At 40.3% G+C, this 23992-nt stretch overlaps 1 protein-coding gene across 1 annotated transcript; it reads left to right on the plus strand.

Annotated features, from left to right (window-relative positions):
- Positions 1–1639: 1639 nt before the first annotated feature.
- CAVIN2 (caveolae associated protein 2) lies at positions 1640–14968 on the plus strand. Its single transcript, XM_068544756.1, has 2 exons — positions 1640–2441; positions 12491–14968. Exons 1-2 carry the CDS (start codon positions 1725–1727, stop codon positions 13283–13285), a joined length of 1512 nt encoding a protein of 503 aa, XP_068400857.1. The 5' UTR covers positions 1640–1724; the 3' UTR covers positions 13286–14968.
- The last annotated feature ends 9024 nt before the right edge of the window (positions 14969–23992 follow it).

The raw sequence follows: 23992 nt of genomic DNA on the forward strand, positions 1-23992 counted from the left end.
TTGAATCGTGGGCAACTCTTCTGGGAAATGAGAATCTGCAGCTGGAATACTTAACATTTGAAGAAGAAAATATCCACACAGATGATGGCACAATAAGTGCCTCAAAAGGGAATGATTAGAATGTCAAAATTTAAGAGAGGCTCTTGGAAAACTGATGAAGCCCTCAAATATTTTTGTAATAATGACCCTCTTTATGATTTGCCCACAGAAGTCAAATGTAAAATGGATATTGTGTCATGATACCATATAATTTTGTTAGAAAATTATGCTTCTCAGAATTAACACTTGATTCATCCTTTGTTCTAACGTTTAACACATCACCGACCAACTAAATTTTGTTAAATGTAAGGTAAATCAATTTTAATAATTCTTACATTTTTAAAAGATATTGTCTCAACCAAATATTTTTGCTTTTTTTCTCCCTATTTTGAAAAGATTCACATTAGGTGGGCTTGGGGGGTACCAATTATCTAAGGAAAATTGGGGGCCTCTGTAAAATCTTTGATTCATCTCCCTAACTAGCAGGCATATGCACTGAGGGCAGGGTCTTAGATCACACTTTATTAGTATGCTCTAGATAGTTCATCAAATATAGAACCAAACAGATAGTGGGGACTCACAAATTCAATAAATGTGACAATGAATGACCTCTTGATTGATTGGCTCACATGTACATTTGCCGTTGAAGAATGGCACTTTTTCCATTATCAACCCTGACCCAAAATGAGCTGGTATTTGTTCTTAAAGTTGTACATTGAAGGCCTGTTACAAACTTCCTGCTGAAAGCACGTTCAAAGGCTGGATACGTTTAAAACCAATTCAAGCATGTAAAGTCGTTTTAGGAAATAAGCCCCAAGTCCCAAGGGCTCAGCTGAGGAGGGCCACATTTTAGAACAGGTGTGCCACTTCACTGAGCAGGAATTTGGAAATGTCAAACATTAGAAGCACTTCAGAAACTCCAGCTCAACCTGCCCAAGAGTCACACTTCTGGGCACGTGTCAATAAATGCCTTGCAGAGGTGGGCATTTGAGAAAATCTCTCAGCCCTGATTCAAAATTAGTTAAAACAAATCAGCATGGTAAGTTCTTAAAGAAACCATACTTTTTTTTTTTTTGGCTTTTCCTATGTCAATTTTACTTCTCAAAAGAAACTCTTTTTTTAAAGTGGTCATTCAGAAAATTTCCATCTACTACATGATAACTGTAACAGCCTCGCATGTCTTAACATCCCTGAATTTCAATCTCTTTCATCTTATCTTGCATCACCAATTGCAAGAGTAAGAACTGGACTGTTTTCCTTGTCATTATGTTACTTCTATCCCTTTGGAAATTAAAAAGTAACACTACAAGCTTGACTGCAAGTACCCTTTAAACTTGGCCCCTTCCATTAGGACACCAGGCGTCCTGCAGCCCATCAGTCTGTTCTAGGGCAAAGGCAAACAATACTTTCCGTTACAACAACTAGTATCCAGGAAAAAAAAAAAAAAAAGAAGCAGGCACTCTGTAGCATACGCAGCATAGCAGCCAGAGAAAAGTTTACTAGCTTTAGCCAATTGGAGACTGTGGAGCTGGGCCAAATTAGCGTGTTTTTCTCCGCCTCTAGATGAAGTCATGAGTGAAATATGACATTGAACTTATTTTTAAAAGGGAAGAGGCACAGGAAAGAAAAGCTGAACTGCAGGAAAGTGACCTGTGCCGAGGAGTACGCCGTTAGGAAGTGTGTGCATGCCTCTAAACCCTGAGTGGTTCTCCATTCTGTATCCTTCGCCTCCCACTGGGTGGAGTAGGTCTTTTAAGAGCAGCTGGAAGGCAGCTCCCCTGATCAGTGTAGCCAGTTGTTGCCTGTCTGAACCTCTGCCAGTCTTAGTTGCTCTGAGCTCAAACCAGAGGGCCACGCTCTGCACCCCTCTCCACCGTCCTTCTCGCCGCAGCCAGAAGAAAGTTCCCACCTGCCCAACTATGGGGGAGGACGCTGCGCAAGCCGAAAAGTTCCAGCACCCGGGTCCTGACATACGGCAGGAGAAGCCGGTCAACTCCAGCCCGGCGCCCTCCTCCACGCCGAGCCCCAGCCTGAACCCGGGGAGCACGGAGGAGGCCATCCGGGACAACGCGCAGGTGAACGCCGTCACGGTGCTCACGCTCCTGGACAAGCTGGTGAACATGCTGGACGCCGTTCAGGAGAACCAGCACAAGATGGAGCAGCGGCAGATGAGCCTGGAGGGCTCCGTGAAGGGCATCCAGAACGACCTCACCAAGCTCTCCAAGTACCAGGCCTCCACCAGCAACACGGTGAGCAAGCTGCTGGAGAAGTCCCGCAAGGTCAGCGCCCACACGCGCGCCGTCAAGGAGCGCTTGGAGAGGCAATGCGCGCAAGTGAAGCGGCTCGAGACCAACCACGCCCAGCTCCTCAGGCGCAACCATTTCAAGGTGCTCATCTTCCAGGTCAGTGCCCCTACTCTCCACCCACCCAGCGGGGACTCCTCCGCAGCCATGATCTCAGTCGCCTGGCTCTCACAGCCATCTGTACATCTGTCCTGCCTGTCAGGGATCACACACACACACACACACACACGCACACGAGGCACTGTCCCCGCTGCCTTCAGCAGGCACCTGTGAAATCTACACACAGGGTTGGGAAGTCCCCAGGTCACTGCAGCCTAAACCCAAGGCAGGTGCCTCAGGAGTTAGCAGGTCGGGGTCATTTGTCAGGAGCACCTCTATACAGGTTGGGAAGGTGAGCAGGTGCAGGCACACTAGTCAAATTCACTTGGCTCTTTGCATTGTGAACCTGGGGCTCTGACTGCAGCTGTTAGCTGGACAGGGCAAATTAATGCAGTGGCTGTTCATTAACTCTTTGTGGAAATGACGTGATCATGTGAGTTTTCTGTTTTGTTTTTTAATCAAGTCAAATTCATAACTTTTTAAAGCCTCCCTTTGTCCAAAGCTCACCAATGTTTGGGGGACTAACCAAGTCTTGAAGATTGATTCCATTAGAGATGAACTAGCCTTCTACTTTTGAGACTCATTTGGCTAAAGCAATCTTGTTGAGCTTTTTTCTAGCAAATAATGCACTGAAACTATAGAGCATTACTCTACAAACACACTAGATATACTTCTCGTTGCTCAGAGAGACCACAACTGTAAAGTAAAACAAAAGCAGTGTTATCAGTTACAGTTACAAAGGCTAGCCTAGGATATTTTCTCCTTCAAATGGTTGCCTTGGAATGAAAAGGCCACTTAATATTTGTAATGCATTAATGATGCAATCAATGTAGCAAGAGGCTCTTTGGGGACAGGGAGGTTGCCTGGGACTGTTGTTCCGCCACGTGGTGGGCGTTTGTGAATCCAAGGGCAGCCCTGCCTAATGCTGGAAGCCCTTCCGCCCAGTGGGGCCCGGCCAGCACAGAGCCCAGGAAGCAACTGCCATCCCTGCCCCAGGGCTGTCGCATTGTGACCACGTGAATAGGAGAGGATTTCAGAGCCACGGAGGGGAAAGGCTACAACCAAATGTTTGATTGTGAAAGGCACACAAGAAGAGCCTTCATCTCCCCAAAGAGATTTAGAAATTGGAACTTAAACCGAGGAAGCCTTCTTTTTCTAAATGAATCTGCTCTGCCAATTTAGAACCTAAGCCTCCTTCCTCCAAAAAAGGAAAGACTCATCTCGCTGCTTTTTTGTCCCCCCACATTGCACTTGATGTTGTAAAGCTTCAGGCAGCTGATATCCTTCTATACCTTGCAGTCTGTTGCAGACCGGAAATTTTTTAGCTTTTAATGCAAATGGAATAGCTTTTCATGAACCAGATGAACTAAAAAGAGACATGGTAACTGCGCCTTTCTTAAGCCATATAAGATCCTAACTTTATTAGCCTAAAAGATACTATAAATCTCAACTCTCAAGGCATTTCTAAATTAAACACTGATCTCCAAACAAAACCAAACATATACAGACCTGTTTAAATCTGAGTCATCAAAGGAAATTTCCCTCCTTCCAGTATGAATCAGAGAGATTCTCTCTTGTCCTGTCCCTCAGTTAAGGAAGAAAAACAAAAAATTATTTATGTAGTAGAGGAAAATCACAGTATGTTGGGATCAGTTTTTGTTTTGTTTTGCCATGGATGTTCTGTAGGTGTTGGGGAGAGGGATGGAGAAGATACGTGACTAAAAATTTCAAGAGAACTGTAAATCTGACATTTAAAAAAACAACTGTTGGGAACTTAAAGACACGGGCTGCTGCTGAAGCCCTGCCATGGTCTCCTGTTTTGTCACATTGGATTGACAGGCGTGAAATTACAGCCAGAAACGGTAGGAATTCGCCATATAGTGAGGACAAGGTGAAACAGGGGCTCAAGACCAAGGCAGAAGCTAAGAGAATCCAAAGCAATGTGTTCAGGCTCCATTCAGGGCCTCTTAGCAAGCAGCCCCCAAGGACTTTTTTGAAAGAGCAGTTTAGGAGACAAAGAATTAGAGGGGCAAGGAACTGGACCTTTCTTAAGTCATGTAATGTAAGATCTTTTATTAGCCTAAAGGATATCAGAAATATCAACTCTCAAGGCATTGCAAGATGACTATTCTGAAAAAACAAATACAAATGAAGTCCCTCAGTGGAAAAGTTGCTCTTTCTCTTGATCCTTCTTAAAGTAGGGGTTTCTAGGGTAGTAAATTATTATATCCGTTATAATTATTATATCCATTATGCCAATGGATATAATAATAACTTGTGTTAGAGAGTGGTCCAGTATAGGGGTTGAGAAAAGATAAATTTTGTCATACAGACACTGGTTCAAATCCTAGTTTCACCACTTGCCAGATGTGATCTTGTGCACATTGTGTAGCTTTTCCAAGCTCTTGTTTCCTCATCTATACATCTTATTAATATTTGAAAGAGCAAAAGTATTTTGAGCTCTAATAAGCCCTGCATACTCTGCTAAGTATCTTTCTGTAGTTTATCTCAACTGCACCAATTTACAGATGAGGATGCTGAGATTCAGAGATACTTATATCTTGTCTGAAACTATTTAGTAGGCAGTGGTGAAGCTGGGATTTCAACTCATATTTAATTGACTCCAAAGTGTACGCTCTTAAACATTAATGCTTCTTCCCTCATATCTCTCTCATAGGGTGAGGAATAAATGGAATAACATATTTCAAATGGTTAGCGACTGTCATGGTGTAAGCTCAAAGAATTGAAGCTCTTCCTGGGTGGATCTGCAATGCATTTGCATGGAGAGGAGGCTATACTTGTGCTTGGTTAGAAATATGGCTTTTTAGTAAAAACTGATCTCACCCTACCCAGGATCTTCAAACAGCTATGCTTTTGCTTTTTTAGTTGGGATTTATTAAAAGCTAAACACACACACACACACACACACACACACACACACACACACACTCCCACTCCCTGCCATACATTGTATGACAACTACCAAGTTGAAATCAATATTACATCACCACCAGCGCAAAGGAAAGAAAAGTCCTTTAAAAGCACAGGACTCTGCCCAAAGGGCCTACTCTAAATAGACCCTTCTAGTAGCAGCACAGTCTTCACAGTGGGGCACAGGGTAGATGTTTTCTAGACCTGCAGAGTGAGGAGGGCAGATAATGTACCAGGTGCCACTTCAGGTCTCTAAGTTGTTTGTCACTTTCAGTCCACTTGACCCCTATGCTAGACTTTCCCTTACTAAATCCACTGGTTTTCTAGTTTAAGACAGAAAGAATTAATGTAAAAATAGGAGAGTGAAGAAAGAAAATCTGCCACCTGACTGGATCATATTCAGTCCTATAGTGTTTAGAAGATTATGTTTCCAGTTTGTAAAGTCCCATTGTGTTCTCCAAAATCTACAGGTGCTTTTTGGTTGGTTGGTTTGTTGGTTGGTTGGTTGATCTACTAGATGCTAGTAACACGAGATACATATTAGCATTTTTTTTAATTCTGAAATTTGTCCTTCATTTGTCCTGTTTAAAATATGTCATTTATTTATTTAAGTCTGTGCTAAACTCACAACATTGTTGTAGCTGTTAAGCCTCTCATGTCTTAGCAATTACTTCAAATTATAACCAGTAGAATCTAAAACTGGAGAAAATGCATCTCCTTTTGAGCAATAAAATAAATTGTAAAATCCTTGTTAAACCTAGCAGCTTCCTGTTTTATATTTTTTTAAAATAATGGCTTAAGATCAATGTTTGAATTCAAAATACTGTAACAGGAGCCAGTATAAATGAAATAAGACTCAGGTGGCTGATCAAAAAGAAAATGCTAAAGACTAATAAGACTAATTCTTTGCCTGTAAGTGCATATGTATCTTTTACTAAAAATAAAATTTGTACAAAAATCAGTGAATTTACAGTTAAGAGGAAGTTTTCTCTGTTGATTGAAGAGACTAGAATTTCACAGGTAACTGGCACTGAGAGTGTGATGCCCACTTAAGGCCTCTTAAAGTTCTAGTAATGATTACTTGACAAAGCAGTTTGGGAATGATTTCAAATCCAGGGAACAAAATGAGAGTACTCATGGACAGTTTACACTTTCATCCACATAAAATTGTGAAATTGGGTGAAAAGAGTAGAAGTTAGATGTTTGCTGTGGCTACATTCATGGAGAATCAACCCTATAAATGTGTTCAGATATTCATCATTTGGGTTCCTTTGATGAGAACAGAATTTTAGAAAGGTGCTATAAGTATAACATCTTCAGATTATTTTTAAATTAATTTTTTAAAGACTGTATTTATCCAAAGCCACTGCTCTGCAAATTGCTAAATTAGTACAGACTTAGAAGAAACGGGCATATAGATAACCAAAGTTACCTTTATATGACAGCTCGTGATGTTTGTATCACATTGATTAATATTCCCATAATGGGATGCTGGTTTTGATGTGCTACTTATCCGGTGCCCTTTAGTTTATGAGATAAACAAAATACTAGTTCTTATTGTTATTATTTACACTTATTGAATGTCAGCACTGCCTCAGGCACTTTAAATGAATAACTGATTATTGTCGGTATTTCTTCAAAAGAATCATTACTTCTCTCATATATTAAAAAACGAGACTCTATCTCAGATGCAGCCCTTCCAAGTAAATGTTGCCCCTTCTGTTGTTTTGTAATCCGTATCTGTTTGAATTGAACAAATGAAAAGGGTTCTCCAATGCAACTCAGGTCCTATAGTTTTGATTCTTGCATGAAACAAAGCATGTTTGGCATTTGTACACTGTGAGATCACTTTTGCAATCTGTTAGACTTGTTTTCATGGGATTTAGGTTAATATCACAGAATCAAGTATTTTAGAGCTGGAAGGCACCTCAACAATCATTTAGTTTAACCTCATTTTATATCAAAGGAGCAGAGGCCCTGAGAAACAAAGTGACTAGCAAGGTTTCATTTTATTAATAACAGAAATTATAGAGTTGAATTATGAAATGAGTGAAAACAAACACTATAATCCCACTATGGCAAAGTTCATGTTTACTGGATTTTCTACAATAGCTTTTAAATAATTCAGTGTGGTTTGTTTTTTGTTTTGTTTTGTGGGTTTTTTTGTGTGTGCAACAAAGAACACCTAACCAGTGTGATCTTAAAAAAGAACTGAACCCTCGATAACACTGAAAAATAATGAAACTTTTAAATCCTCGAGAATGTGAAAGACTGCTCAGGGATTATAACTAATGCATTTTATTCTTATGACTTGCTGATTCCACCAACAGCTGCCTTAGGGGTACATTTCTAATCAATGGCTTTATCCACTTGGCAATCTATACCTCAGAAACACAAATTGGAGAAAACCATCAATGTGTAAAAGAGACCTATAGATCAGAATGTCAGGTGAGCATAGTTCCATTTTAATAACTAGTATTTAGAGATTATTGGATAAAACATTCCATGGACACAGATTTATGGTCTTCATATCCCTCTAGGATGCCACCACATCCCTGTGGGAATGTAACAGCCTTTGTTATTTTCTTCTAACAATGGGGATGATAAGTTAGTGACAGGAGAGCAAACTGCCTGTTCAAGCTTTTAAATGACTTACTGTAGCTTCCTTTTCTAATGCTAGTCATAGAGTCTCCTTCTCTTTTAAAGTGTGTGTATCTATATATATGCAAAGAAGATTTGCTTCCATGAGCACCAACCCAAGAAGTACCCAGCATGTTGGCCAGTTTCTCTGTGTTGATAACTGCACGTAAGACTGAGACTGTTAGTTCACAAGAATCAATATAAACAGCAAACAAGCGAAAGTGCAAGGAAAAATGCCACTTTCTCAAGAGTTCTTTCCATTCCTTTTCTCTTTTATGGTGCAAGCATATCATGTTAGAAGTGTACTGATTAATTCTCCCTTCCTTTTAAAAACCCCTAAGGGTCCTTGTGAAAGGTCAGAACCAGGAGCAGCTGCATCAGCGGGGCTACGTACCTTTTTGAAAATAAATCTGGAGAAAGTGGCAGGGACATATATACACTACCAAATGTAAAATAGCTAGCTAGTGGGAAGCAGCTGCCTAGCACAGGGAGATCAGCTCGGTGCTTTGTGACTACCTAGAGGGGTGGGATAGGGAGGGTGGGAGGGAGATGCAAGAGGGAGGAGATATGGGGATATATGTATATGTATAGCTGATTCACTTTGTTATAAAGCAGAAACTAACACACCATTGTAAAGCAATTATACCCGAATAAAGATGTAAAAAAAAATTTTTTAAATAAAAAAATAACTCTATAGGGCAAATAGTCAGATGCAGCTGGGGGCCTCTCCTGGGTAGAACTATCCAAGGAAGCAATGCAACTCACAAGGGATTCTTAATGCCATGTTAGGGAGTTACAAACCCCAAGTGGATATATGGGTAACTAGCATAGTTAAGCAGTGACAGAACTGAGGATGTATATTTGATCCTCCCCCTTGAAAGAGCCATCAATCTTAGAATCTGTAAGAGAAAGCAGATCAAAAACATTACAACAGGAGGCTGAAGGCAGAAGTATCACCTCACCTGTAGGCAGGTGAAATATCAAGTGTTTCCATAAGGTATGTGTAATTGGACTGAAGGAGGACACATGACCAGGTAAGACTGGACACCTGGGGGCCAGTGCAGTTACAGAGGAGCCACTGTCTGAAGTTCAAGTTGAATTTCCACCACTATAATCGTTCCTTTATAGTCAAATGCCATGTATACATTTTACTAAAGAATACAGATTTTGAAGAGTGTCAGCATTTTTCTGCTTCTAAACAAACATTATGGAAATTTAAGCCCCACATGTACTTGGACATGCACAAATTTCTGTGTGCAAGGAAAGGGCTTGCTTACCTTCAGAGTAGAACTATAAGAAGTCACAAAATAAACACTGTCCAGTAGACATAACCCAAAATACTGCTTGAGTAATAAAAATGACAGCAGAAGCATAGCAGTTGGCCAAGAAGGCATATCTCACTTGTTTCCAGTTGTATTAAGACACATCCAACTCATTCTGGATTATGTCTGTTCCTGCTGGGTTTATTTTCATAGTTGGCATCAAAGAGTTCTTATACAAATTTCCCCGACATTGTCTGAAAGAGTTCAATTGGGTTTCCCACCATCTCTCGACTGCCCTCATGTATGCAGTGTGATCTACCAACAGATCACTTCTGATTCACCTGATAATGCACTTTTCCCAAACCTGTCCTCAAAGGACACATGGTGAGAGAGACAAGAGTCTAAGACTCAAAAGTAACTGTGCTTTTTTAACAATAAAATTTATACTGCATTAAAAATGCAATATTATTGGTTTAATTCTTTTAGAAGTACAGTTAATATGGACATCTTTTGTTGAGGTTGAAGAAAGGGAAGTTATCAGGGTAATCAACAGTAATCAAAGGTAAACCTTTGATTAACCTGAGATTATACTACACAAAATGTACCTCTCCTCTAGTAACGAAGGCTTATTTTTAGTTTTCCACCTGACTCTCTGCCTTCTTTACTGAGGACTTTTAATAACGTTTTACTGAGCTCTTGGTTTCTTCCTTTCCTGCAAGCAACTCCTGTCAAACCTCCCCAACCCTCTTGTCAAACCCCAGAAGTAATTTTGCTTCTGGACTAAGCATCAGAGCCCTAGCTATTTCTGCAGTCTGCCCCTCTTTTAGTAATGCTCATCCACTGAGAATAAAATCCTTCCTTAAAAATGGAAACTGCTGAGCCCCTTAGGCCTGGTTCTCCTCTTTTCCCAGTGGCAGCAGCAGTCAGCAAATGTCCTTCTAGACACAGAGCTAAGTCCATTCTTTTGCAGTGCCCGACAAAGGGGCAGTCTCCACTCTAGCCACCCTCAGGGCTGTCTTAGAAAGCCTCCTCACTTAACATGCACTCATTCAACAAATAACTGCTGAGCTGTCGGGAACTACTCTAGTCACGGGGGCTTAACAGTGAACAAGAGACAAAAGTTCCCACCCTCACAGGGAATACACGCCAAAGAAAAAGAGGCAAGTCAAGACTTGAAGCGTGGCAGAGTTGCTCTCTGTAAAGGTCCATGTCATAAGTTATTCGTGGGAATCCCGTGCAAATTTCAAGTTTTTACTTTATCTTTTATACTGTGTTTCTGACATTCTGTGATAGTCAAAATGGGAGTAAGCTTTGGGAAACAGAATTTGGGATTTCTTAACTCTACCAAGGATTCTATTTAACCAGACGTGCTGCTTTTTACTCTACCCAAGACTTTGTTTCTAACCAATTTATGGAACTCATACTCTGTTATGAGTATGTGTGTGTAAGGGGGGGACATGGGGCTGTATCTTTTCAGAGAGTATTGTAATTATACTATTTGGTGATTAATAAGGAGAGGGATTTTTAAGTTTCTCTATATTAAAACATTGTTCACTTAGTCTTTGTAGTGAGAAGTTGAAAGTATACAGGTATACCCTTAGAACATATTTTTGATCGCTACCCCAATTTTATTGACTTTTCAGTCAATCAAAATTGCAAAACAAGAAGGGAAGTTCTTACCATTAACATAAACTTTGCATGAAGTTTAGCTCCCAAATAGACTTTTTGTTTTGTTTTGTTTTTGAGCTTTTATTTATTTATTTAATTTATTATTATTTTTTTTAACACATAGACTCTTAAATTCACTAAATCCAGTTATTTTTCAAACTGAAAGTTTACTGGGCAGTCCACAATATAATCAGGTAACATTGAGGCTCTGCTTGAAGCCCGGCTGGCAGTGGGCTCTGGAGCCTGGCCCACCTTGGCATTCTTGCAGAACTCCTAATACCCTTGGGAGTGCAGTTTGAAAGCTGCTAATCTGGGTCAAATCCTCTTGTTCACATTTGGAAGACACTGAGACCCAAGGAGATTAAGTTATTTGCTGAAGGCCTCAGAGCCATTGAGCAGTACAGAAAGAACTGAGACTCAGGCCTCCTGTCACACGTTCTTTCCACTGTGCCATTTCTTCCAATGAAAATGTGAAGGCACTTTGCTAGCTGGCTCTCATTTTCCTGTATTTCAAGAAAAATATAAAAATCAAAGGGATTCCTATGCTGTGTGACCCAAGTCTGTCTGAGTTCAAATCTCCCTGCTTCGCTACGCTGGAGAACCATCCCCCTTGCACTCTCTGGAGGCAAGAGTTTTCAGGCTCTGCTCCCTGAGGCAGAGGGAGAGGCAGATCTTTGTACACCCAGAAGCTGGAGAAAGAGGTGTGCTGGGAATAAGGGGAGGGGGCACAGATTCCTGAGTTTCCCTCTTCACTCTTCACCCTAGGTGGAGGCTGAAGTACTCCTGCCCAAGGAAGCCCTATTTAACAGAGAGGCTTGATAAGCTACGCCTGGCAGCATGATTCCCCCTTACTACTCCAGAAATGGCCGTAGTATACCATCTCTCCTTATAATGCCCACAAAGGACATTCTAAACACAAGGCTTCGTGAGTGGGTCCCCAGTAAGGCTGGCCCTTGCTTCTCTTACTCCAAAATTAGGTCATTAGAAAAATTAGTGTGCATTTTTAAACAGATACCAAGGTTGACCATGCCTTTACTTTTGACTTCTACTTGGGGAGGGAACCTGATAGAGGCTTTACCTGGTGCCTGACACTTAAGGAAAAGATGGGGCAGGGGAGACAACTGGGAAGTCCTCATCTTTTATCTTCTAACTTGACCTCCAGGCTCTTTTGCAGTGGGATTTTGGCAGGAATAGAGCCTGAGGGTATGAGAGAGAGGCCCTCTGGGTTCACAGTAACTTACTTTAGCTCCTTTATCTAGGCAGCTTCCTTGTCTTGTCTGACCCACAGCCCACTTCCCTCCCTGCCTGTCACTGATAGAGCCCTTGCCAGATGCCCTCATAATATTCCCAACAGGCAGCTGTTGGCCTTATCCAGCCGAAGCGGAATAACTTGATCAGTTTAGAATTAACTTTTCATATTCTAGAAAACTAAAGCCACAGACCTTTGGTTTCTGTCATGCCAAAAACACATACCCAGAAATTACAGCAGTTCAGGACTATTTGTGAAATGTGTTATTAACACGAAATTTACACTGTCCATCTTTTCAGGAAGAAAATGAGATCCCTGCCAGTGTGTTTGTGAAAGAGCCAGCTTCCAGCCTAGCGGAAGGGAAGGAAGAGGAGCACGCTGATGAAAACAAGTCCCTGGAGGAAACTCTGCACACAGTGGACCTCTCGTCCGATGATGATTTGCCCCATGACGAGGAGGCCCTGGAAGACAGTGCAGAGGAAAAGATGGAAGAAAGCCGGGCAGAGAAAATAAAAAGATCCAGTCTCCGGAAAGTGGATAGCCTCAAGAAAGCATTTTCTCGCCAGAACATCGAGAAAAAGATGAACAAGCTGGGGACAAAGATCGTATCTGCAGAGAGGAGAGAGAAGATTAAGAAATCTCTCACTTCCAATCACCAGAAAACATCCTCAGGGAAAAGCTCCCCCTTCAAGGTCTCTCCCCTCACTTTCGGTCGAAAGAAAGTCCGAGAGGGAGAAAGCCCTGCAGAAAATGAGACCAAGTCAGAAGACATGCCTAGCAGTGAGGTGCCGAATGACCACGAGGAGAGCTCATTTGCGGAGGGTCTTTCCGAAGCATCCCTCACCAGTGTACTGGTGGAAGGGAAGAGCACGGAGGGGGATGCTGGGAGGGCGGCCTCAAGAGGGAGTGACTCGGCCATGGACAGCAACATCGACTTGACCATTGTGGAAGATGAAGAAGAAGAGTCGGTGGCCTTGGAACAGGCACAGCAGGTGTGCTATGATGGAGGCTACGTGCTAACCTCCCACGAGGCAGAGCGGTCAGATGAGGAGCCGGTGCAGCCAGCTGTGCTCCAGGTGGACCAGACCGCCTAAAGGCACAGCGCTCTGTGCCCAGCCTGTGCTTTCAGTTTAGTGGGTAACCAGAGCCTAGAAACAAACTCCTGTACATCTCCAGCACTCCCCACTCACACTGTGTTACCGTCCAGGTAGTCATCATTTACTACACAGTAGGCGCACACACGTGCCCGAGATTTACTATGAAGGCAACCTGTCAGGGTCTACACTTCTAATTTACTCTTAGGTTCCATTTCTGTAGTTCTCCAAGACTGCCCAGAAGAAGAAATGGAGCAGTCAAAAAACACTGATCAATTTGGCTAAGTCAGAAACATCAGAGGCTACGTAAGATACTAATCATGAAATGTGATTCATTTTTTGTCATTCCATAAGCTTGCTGAATAAGCGTACCACTAATATATTGAATTTCCATAGAATTCTGTGAATCTATATTCTTTAAGTGTGTGATATATAATATACATATGTATTTAAGCTAAAGAGATAACTACTTTATATTTCAAGAAGAAAACACTTTTCTTAAAAGGTAGAAGAGAAAGTTGGCTATTTACTTAGTAGAAAACATTGTTTATTGAAAATGAAGGAGAAATTGAAAGACTATAATGTTCAGCTAACGAAGTAAGATATGTAGAAAAGTTGGGACTATTAGAAAAAGAAAACTAAGGAGAAGTTGGAAAATAAAAGAAACAGGAAACAAAGAATGGCAAAGAGAATGAAGACAAAGAGAAAAAAGCATGTGCTCAAAAGTAAAATATTTACGATATTAGTTCAAGTATTTACTCATATAACAATGCTGAAGAAATTCATTTATCCTAGAATAATATGTTATATCTTCACAATATTTTTATTTTCTAATATTTTCAAATAATCTAAAAAAACATTTTACTGTGTTAAAGCTGCATGTTTTTTCATAATAAAAGACATTACAAATATTTCTCTAAGGAAGTTCAAAAGGATGTCTCTTTAACATTGGAATGAACATAAATCTTCAAAATTAATTAATACATACTGCCTTTTGTAGGAAGTTGGATCGTACTATTCTTTAATGTTTTCCAAATTTGAAATAATCCTTACACTTCAAATGATGTAATGTAGGTTTGTAACACGTTAGAATCAACAGGTTTGGGAAGGGAAAGAGTCGAGTTTTCCTTTTTTGTACATAATGGTAATTTCATTCCAGGACATATTTTATTTATATATTAATTTCACAGAATATTAATATGTTTCTCAACTTCTTAAAGCATGCTAGTGTTTATGTATATGTGCACATTTACTCAGACAGGGTAATTTTTACTACTGCCTAACATTATACTAAAATATTGCTTTATTTTTAATTACAGAATGGTAATGTTTTGAGAAAACTATTACGGTTTAAAGACAGTTGTACCAGAGAGCAAATTCCCTACCTTTAGTATGTACCACTCATTATAAGTAACCTTACAAATACAGCTAATCTAAAACAGTATTAACAAACTATGCTTTGCCTTATAAAAGGGATAGGATTAACAAATGTATTGATGGCATAACTGATACAGCTGTGTCCTTATTTTGCAATAATGTACCCCAAATATTAGATTGTTGAACTAACAATGGCTGTGTTAAAGAAGACTAAATAAACCAAAAAATAAAAAGTACATAACAATGTCAGTTTCTTGGCAGAAAACTTTAAAAAAAGCAGAAAGAATTGATTATTAAACTCTCCTCCAAATGTAGCCGTAATGTTGATTTTTTATTCTTGATTTCCCCTATTAACTCTGCTTTCTTTTTTCCCCAATCTCATTTAGAAATCCAAGTCTCGTTCTCCAAGTTTAACTTTCTTGACATCACCTTGCCAGCTCTGGAGAGCATCTGAATTTATTGTAGCAGCTTGATGAATTTGATAGTTCCATCTGCATTTTTATTATTTTGTACCAGACCTTATAATACCTTAAATAGCCCTGCAAACATGAATGTATTGAACTGTATGTTCAGTTTATTCACACAGATACACCTTTGTCTTCTGCAGTGCCATCCAGTTGGTAGAAGACTAAATTTCACTCAGGGCCCTGAACATGCCTGTTTAACCTTTACAAAGTTGCTGTTACTTTTTTGCAGCCAAGGAGTTGGGCCATCCAGAGCTAATGCAAGGTTTACATTTCTTTTTCAAAAATGCTTATGTTATTTGTTCCTAGAAACTATCTGCATGTCAGGCATCTTTTTAGATTTGACTGACAGACATTTATTCTCTGTTCCTCATTTGAAACATTAAAATCCTAACCAATGGAACAGAGAATTAAGCCAGCTAATTGTTGGAAAACACATACTGTAGGGATTAGAGAGAGCAGCAGTTGTGGAAATGAAAACTAGTTATTCTGTTTATTGTTGAATTATTTGCATACTGGTGAGGCTACAAAGTCCCCAAATTAGTTATGTCTTCTTCATACCCACCCAATAACCCATTCCTAACTTTATGTGCCTGGAGCTCAAGAACTGGATTAGTTTTCCCCCAAGGATTATACATTAATAAGCACTGAGATCGTTATCTTAGAAATATAATTCAGGAACAAGAAGTGTCTATTACACAGATCACAGATCTCACAGAAATAGAGCAACGATGAGATTTTTCCATGAGTTTTTATTTGTAAAATATATAGACATATATATTTCGACAGGAATATTTTCTTCTTTCCCTTTCCACTTACGAATCTAGTACATGGCTGAATTTCTTTTTATACATGAAAATAAAAGACCCACACTAAGGCCAGTTCTGCACAAAATAAATATTTTTTTCTTACATTTATTGTAAGATGAAAGCCCAAAATGTTTCTGCTTTTAGCAATGCTCATGCAGAAGAACAAGGTTTGAACCTCCTGCGTTTCAGTTCACTATCAGGAAACTAGAAGCTCCTTTGACATAGCCAAGCCGCTAGTGTAAGTAAAGGTTATAATGAAAGTCATTTCCTACATTAAGACACTAATGCCCAAACCCAGTTAATTCTTGCTCAAAAGTTTGTTTACTGCCCTACGGCCTAAGTCTAAGTGATTTTATGTTGGAGATTAGGAGTATGAGGAATTGAGGTAAGGGTGGCAATCATTATTAACAGTTCCATAGCAACCACAAGTCTTTTCCTAAGACTGCAAGACTGTGACACTGCAAAACAAGTTTCAGATCAAACTGGCACTGAAGCTTTGTATTCTCCTTGATCTGGGTGTTGAAATAGAGACTTCTGCAGCCAGGACCTCATTCCTAAAGGGAACAGGCAGTAACTCACATTATTAAAGATACATTCTTCTTATTTTTGTTTTAACCATTGCATTATCCTGTAGTATTTGAAACTCTAAAATTATCTTTAACTCTCCACACAAACTGCCCCAATTACGAAGCTACACCTTTAGCAAGACAGCTTGATATTCATATGCTTAAAGACTTTCCACTGTAAAATCAATTCAGTAAATATTTATTGAGCAATACAACCATCTGTCCTTCCCACTTGGAAATTCGTAGTGCCCAAAGCAGGAAGACACAAGCATGGGGGAGAGAGAACATTTCTGATAGCTTACTTTACGCCAGGCTGGGCACACGCCAATGGTCAGAACTGTGTACCTACCACATGCTAGACACAAACATTATCTCATTTAATCAAATGAATCCTATTAGAAAGGTACTGTTTTTATACCTGAGACTTTTGATGAGGGGAGCAAGGGAACTACAGAGTTCTTAACCACTCTAAGTTCTCACTCACCATGTTACAATTTAACCATTTTTCCCTTGAAGGTCACAGAGTTAAAAGACTTGTCCAAGTTCACGTAACTATTGAGTGTCAGAGTCAGTGCTCAACCCCACTCTGAAATCCATGCTACGGCCAAAACAAGACGCCTAATTGTATCACCCAACTGTGCTTCACTATGAAGCACTTTATAAGCTCTCTGATGGCGTGGTATTAACTTCATTTTATCGCGCCTTATACAGCATCACATAGAGCTGCACTTTGTAAATGATTTTAATGATTGTCATACTAATGCTAAGAAAAAACAGCTCACGATTCTTGGGGAGCCACAGAGAGACTGTTATTCAGGTCTGCTGAGGCCACAGAGGGGCTCCTCAGCTCCTTGGCATTGTCCATTGTCAGTGGCTGCAGGGTTCACTGTGGGGCACAGTTTAATAAGCGCAAGCTGTCAACAGAGATAGATACTAGAATCAGCTAATTCAAAGATGGCGCAAGAAGTCTGCCTCAAACTCCAAGTTAAAGGAGTCAGATTCCTGTGTCATGCTAGAGAAACTGCTTTATCCCGCCTGGACACATCCTCTCATAGGCTGAAAATACAAGCAAATGGCAAATCAGCATGGGGTGGGGGACGTGTGGGTGTTTGGGAAGTAAGGTGAACCGTGACGATATGGAGACCTGGCCTTTGAAGATGATTCCTGCAAAACAGTCCAGCTGTCTTCTCAACGTAAAAAAGGAGCTACATCAAGCAAATGCTGGTGCAAGCAATCAAAGAAAACCCTCCAGGCCAGCCCTCATTCATCAGGATGTATGCTGCAGTCAGTGGCTTCTTCCAAGGGCTTAGGCAGTGGTCACAAACTCAAATGCCTGAAGGGCTCACATAGAAGTAACATGGTTCGTGGTGGTGGCAGCAGTTGTGGCAGAGCAGTTACAAGTGGGCCGTGACCTCTCTTATGGGACACCTTCATCCTTCACCAGTCTGAAGGTGGCGCATTTGCTAATTCCCAGAAAGTGACGGTACATTCTAGGAGCCACCCTGAATTGTGGTAAACTGGCATCTACCACCTAACTCCATTTGCCATGTGAGAAGTCAGGCCCGGTGTTGCCAAAGCTTCAACTTCTTTTAAGAAGAGCCAAAATTCAGATTTCTTTTTTGCATGAAAAGCTCCTGGCTTTTAATTTCTGGCAACTAGCTCAAATCATTTTAATCACTGTTTGAGCCAAATGGAACTATCTGCTGGCCTGTAGCCTCGGCACAGGCCATCAGTTTCTGACCCCTGGTCTGTAAGTGAACACTCTTGGGTTTTCCTTCCCCACCTGGACGCACAGACATGGGAATAGAAAGCTACCAACAGGATTGGATTTGCCTTGAGAAAAAGCACAAAATTTTTCTTAGGGAAATAGAAAATGCAAAAATGCCCTTGCCGGAACTTGTAAGAAATTTTCTCTTGCCACTTACTGCATTTGTGAAAAGATTCCTGTTAATGCTGCATAGTCAATGCACTGAGGAGACAGTCACCAATCACACTGAAAGGTGGTTATATGTTCTCTAATGGGATAGCACCACTTCCTGTTATTAGCAGCACTACCTACCTGTGGGTTACCTGCAGAGCCCCTGGGTGCCAACGGGATTGGTATTTTGTTGGGGTAAACTGAGCATATAATGTGACTATTCCATTTCTACGTTCCAGTAGAAAAATACCTATTCCTATCAATAACCTGGAGGTCCTACAGATGACAAAAAGCAAGTCTGCACCCTGCTCTGCCATATTTCATAGCAAAATGGCCAGCCGACACTCCATTTCTTCAACTCTTTATTGTTAGTAATGAGGTACTAAAGGAAAAGAACACAGCTCAATTTTCTGGATGCTAAATGGAGACTTCAGAGCTCAGAGTTGGGGAAAAAAAAACTGATACCGATTTAGCACAAGGGGAAAGATGTCCTTTGTTAAGGAGAAACTTTATGCTTGCAACCACTTTAAGCTCTATGGAAACACATGGATTAGCTATGTTCTCCAAGGTCCAGTGCAGGTTAATCATATCCAGAACCCCAATGACATGCAGAGAAAGGCAGTGTATTCTGAGCAATATGCCCTTATTTGAAAAATCAAATGTCCTAGGAACTTTAAATCAATAATTTTCAATTCCTACATAATAAAAAGGAACCCCCCCCCCCACCTTCCCTCTCAGGATGGATGGAGAAAAGGAATATCTTAGCTTATGGGATTGCCCCAAAAATTAACCAGAGAAAGGGAGACTGATGTACCTTGGGTGTAATTCCATTATCTCTTTAGTTCTCTCTCTTTTTTCTTTCTACTATCACTCTTTTTATTGTCAGAGACCAAAAGATATTTTCCAACTACCTTGTAGCTAGACTTTTCAGAGATTAAACGAAAGTAGTTAGGCCTGAATTATCCAATAACTGCAGGGTGTTTTTATCTGCAAGAAACATTTCCCCAATAAAGGTATCCATTTTATTAACATTTATTGGGCATCTATATGTGCCAGGCCCTGTGCTGGGTCTGTGGATAAGACTGACAAGAGAAGAGTCTTTGCCATCTAGGAACTTTCTATCTATTGAGCAAGGGGAAAGTGCTGGGAGCCCCCTACATAAATTAGAATTTACAGAAGCAAAGCAAGAAGGAACAAATAATCTGCAAGAAAAATAAATCTTCAGCCTTAAGGAAACTGTTATTTGAGAAATAGTCACACAAGATAGTTAATGGAGATCCTGTAGCTCTGCTGTGTAACATACCATAAATTTCCAGAATGGAGATAGAAGGAATCTAAACAGTACAAAGTACAGTTGTGTGGATGTAAAGAATACACAAGAGTAGAGATTTCTCTGTGCTAAAGTGTGAAACAAAATGGTGGAAGGGAGACTCTGAGTGGAAGAAAACCTATAGTCTTTAAAAACGCAACACTGACAGCAAGCACATTCATTTGTTTTAATTCGCAAGTAAGTTTTGAGCACATACTGTATACCAAGACTTGTGAAGGTACTGGGTTCACTGGTTCACTGCAAACCAAAAAGACATGCCCTTCCCTCCTGCAATCCCAATGTGCCCTGGAATAAACTGCTTGTTTAGTCACTCTCTTGCCAAAAGTTTTCGAATTCATTTTGTTTTGGGACTTTGGTTTGTTTGTTGAATTTTAGGGAATTTTTCTCTCGTGGAAACACATCGCTAATTTCTGTTATATAGTATCTTTGCTAGGATGAGACAGGAATGAATAATTAAAAATACACAATAGAAATCAATGAGAAAATTTGACTTACTTTAGGTAAAGTAACTTTACATCCAACTTTGAAAGAGTACATATTCTCCTTACAATAAGAGTTGGTTTTTTAAAATAATACTTCCTAAGATTTTTTATTTGATTAAACAATTATTAAGTAGGGGGAAATGGTCCATAATCCTAATGCCCAGATAATCCCTGCTGTACATGGCTGGGTTCAACGTATTGTATCACAAGGCTGAAATTAAGATATCTCATCTGGAGGCTCTGGGGAAAATCTGCTTCCAAGCACATTCTTGTTAGCAGAATTCAGTTCCCTGCATTCAGTTGTAGCATGGAAGTCCCCACTTCCTTGCTGACTGTCAACCCGGGACTGCCCTCAGCTCCTAGAGGCTGCTCACATTCCTTACCATGTAGTCCCCTCCATCTTCAAGCCAGCAATGGCACATCCAATTCTTTAGTGTGCTTTGAATCTCTGACTGCCTATGCTTCTTCGAGCAGCAAAAAAAACCTCTCAGGCTTTATAGGTCCTCCTGTGATTAGGTCAGGACCACCTAGATAATCTCTCTTCAAGTAAATTACACCATGTAACATAATAAAATCGCAAGAGTAAAATCTATCATATTCACAGATCTGGGGATTAGGCAGGGTGTGTCCTCCAGGGAGGTGGTAAATCTTAGGTCCATCTTAGAATTTTGCCTACCACATAATGGAACATAGTAAGGGAATTCAAATGATGCAAAAAGGTTTTAAATGGAAATTAAAGAAGTTAGCCTTTTCCCACTTCTCCGAACACTATACTCTGATGATAACCATGGTCAAAGTTTTCTTATGTATTCTTCCAGGAAAAAATATAAAAGATATATATGTATATTTTCTCTTTATATTTAAATAATCAGGATCTTGTTGCACCTAACTTTTCTCATTTAATCTCTCTGGTGCTCTTTCCTTAGTTGCAAATATGGATCTACATTATTCTTTATCACAGCTACACAGGAGTAGCTTTTTATTTTTTTTAATAGTCATAAGAATAAGCAAAGCGATCAAGAATGAATCATCCCTAAAACCAAGACAGATTATTTATTATCTCAAGGATTTTCAAATGGTGGACAGAGTCTGCATCAGACCCATTATTCTACCTGAAACACCTACTTCTCTTAGAGCAGATGGGTTCCCCAGGAGTCCCTATTTTGGAAGAGAATCAAGTAATTTTTCTCCAAAGTAAATTTAAATAATAACTTCTGGAGGAGGTGATCTATTTAGATACAAAAGTGTTTTGACAGACTGTCCACACATGTGAAGGAAGGGTACCAAAAAAGAAGAAGAAAGATAAGAAGGAGGAGGAAGAAGAAGGAGAAGAGGAAGCGGGGAGGGGGAACAGAAGGAAGAAAATAGAAAAGCAGAATAAATCAGTTAAAACTAAATTGAAGTCAGAAATGTTTCTATGCTTCAGAACAAGAATAAAGTTCCACCCTGTGAGCATTGCCACATCTTTTCTCCATAGCAACACCAAAGAAATAAAAAGCACTTTCTTTTTTCCACAAAACATGCATTTCTTTCTAATTATTGTCATTCTAAAGTTCTTAAACTACAGTGTTTGATCTATGGCTTTAGAATACCAATTTTTCATATCTGTTTCTTCTAAGTACAAAAAGACGAAGAGACTTCCACTACCTTTCATTGTTCTTTGAATGGGACTAGACATTAAAAAATAGATTTACATTACTAGTCTTAACTTGCAACTCTTGAAGCATCCACAAAATTCATACATTCCGTTTTTTTTCTACTGAAGTGACAAGCTGTTCTGCTTTCATCAGTTTAAACGAAAACACAGTAAGCAATAATAATGGCCCCAATTTCCATGAGTGTTTTCTCTGTGTGAGGCATCCATGAGCCAAAAGTTTCTCCTCAGAGCTTGGTCCACTGCTCTGAAATGTAGATGGACTATTAAACCTAATGTGAATGCTTAAGAATTTACATTAATTTTTGAGAAATGTGTCATTTGCTCTTAAAAGCTTAGAGTTCTTCATCTCCACTGCAAAGAGATGTCCTAAAAACACATCTTTACAGGTTAACTACTGGGACATGGAAGAGGGCACTTTAGTAGTAACTTAGCAGCAATTTAAGAACAAACCCTTGTATGAGGCAACTGCTAGAGAGAGAAATGCAACAGAGAAGCTATGAGGAAATCCCATACTGCCCTTAAACCCAGACAAGCAGAGACCCTGTCCTGTGCCTGCCCCTCAGGGAGTCCTACGCCTTAAAGAACATTCCAAGAAATATTCTAAGTTCCCCTCTGGTGTCATCAGACGGAAGACTCAGGTCAGATAATGACCCTTGTGGGCCCCAGTCTCCATTTCTCTCCTTCAAGTGCTGTCTAAACCTCTACCCCATGCAAGGGGTAAACCAGATTCCCCAAAGAGCTTTCAGGAGGAAAATACTCCTAGTTAGCAGAGTATTTCTTTAATGAAGCCGTGAGAGTATGAATGAGATTGGGCCTCTGGAGTAGTGCCGACATGCTGATTTGGGGAAACCCACATTTCTGAGGGACACAAGACAAGTCCAGTGCTCTGGGATACTGATGGTATACTGCCAACCCCTGGGCTGGAGTCATGCATGTGGGCTGGTACAAAAGCTTTTAGGACAGAGTGCCACCTCCCGTCTACAGCACCAAGGGAGCAAGGTGGCAGCAGGGGTCCTTCACCCAGGGCCATCACTCCACTTCCTCCTCAGGTTCCACATCATGTGTCAGGCTACTTCCCCAGGGTTGCCTTACCCTCCCCAAACACCGCAAAGAGTTTTCGAGCCCTTTGTTCCCCTATGACCAGAGATTCTTCCAATCCATGTCGTCTCTTGCCTTACAGCATGTGTTGATGTTATTCCCCACTAAGCTGGTCTTAAGCCATGCTGGACAAGAGATGGACATTTCTTATACAAATGGGCCCACTTTTCTTGTCCCTATCTTCCCACTGGTGAAAGTGGTAGAAGGCAGGGGTATAGCCAACACTGAAAGAGATCATATTCTAGGAATGCCGTGGTCACCACCTAAAGAGTTCAAGAGAAGGCATAATGGAAGGATGTATCATTCTATGTTTATGCTATAAAATTCTGAACACTAAATTTGACATGACCAGAAAACAACTTATCACTCACATTTCCTACATATACTAGATAAGACTTGCATTTGTGATCATCATCAGAAAAGCACAGCAAAACCTTTGAGACAGTCCTGGGAAACCAGTGATCATGGCATGATGGATGATGTAGACTCATGAGTAATGATGTAACCAGCCTTAAATAAATGGTATTAGAAACCACAGAGGCAAGAAGATCTATATTGTTTCAATTAAAACAATCTGAAGAGCCATGGCATTGTGAACAATAACAGTATTGCTACGTTTTTCCTCACATAGTGGGAGATATGAAATTAGCCAGGAACCATACATTTGACAATAAAGAACAAGAAGAAACAGCACCTAGGTACTAGCCCCTGTGAAGATTCTTTACATGCAATGACTGGACAATAAACAAATGTGTAAATAGCTCTACTTTATCCATTATTCTGAAGCTTGATTGAAAATTACCATACCTTATATAGGTCCGTGAATTTTATAACACTTTTTTAAATCAAAATTTTTTTATAGACAGAGACTCTTCAAAAAAAATTTTGCCTGAGGCCCACTACATGCTAGGGATGGCCCTGTGGAAAACTCCTAAGGAAGGGGAGTAGGTAACTTGTCAACATACAATTCCATCCTTTCTCAGTACAGCTACAGTAGATTTCACAT

Source organism: Eschrichtius robustus, chromosome 5 (assembly GCF_028021215.1).
Source record: "Eschrichtius robustus isolate mEscRob2 chromosome 5, mEscRob2.pri, whole genome shotgun sequence".
NCBI classification, from domain to species: Eukaryota; Metazoa; Chordata; class Mammalia; order Artiodactyla; family Eschrichtiidae; genus Eschrichtius; species Eschrichtius robustus.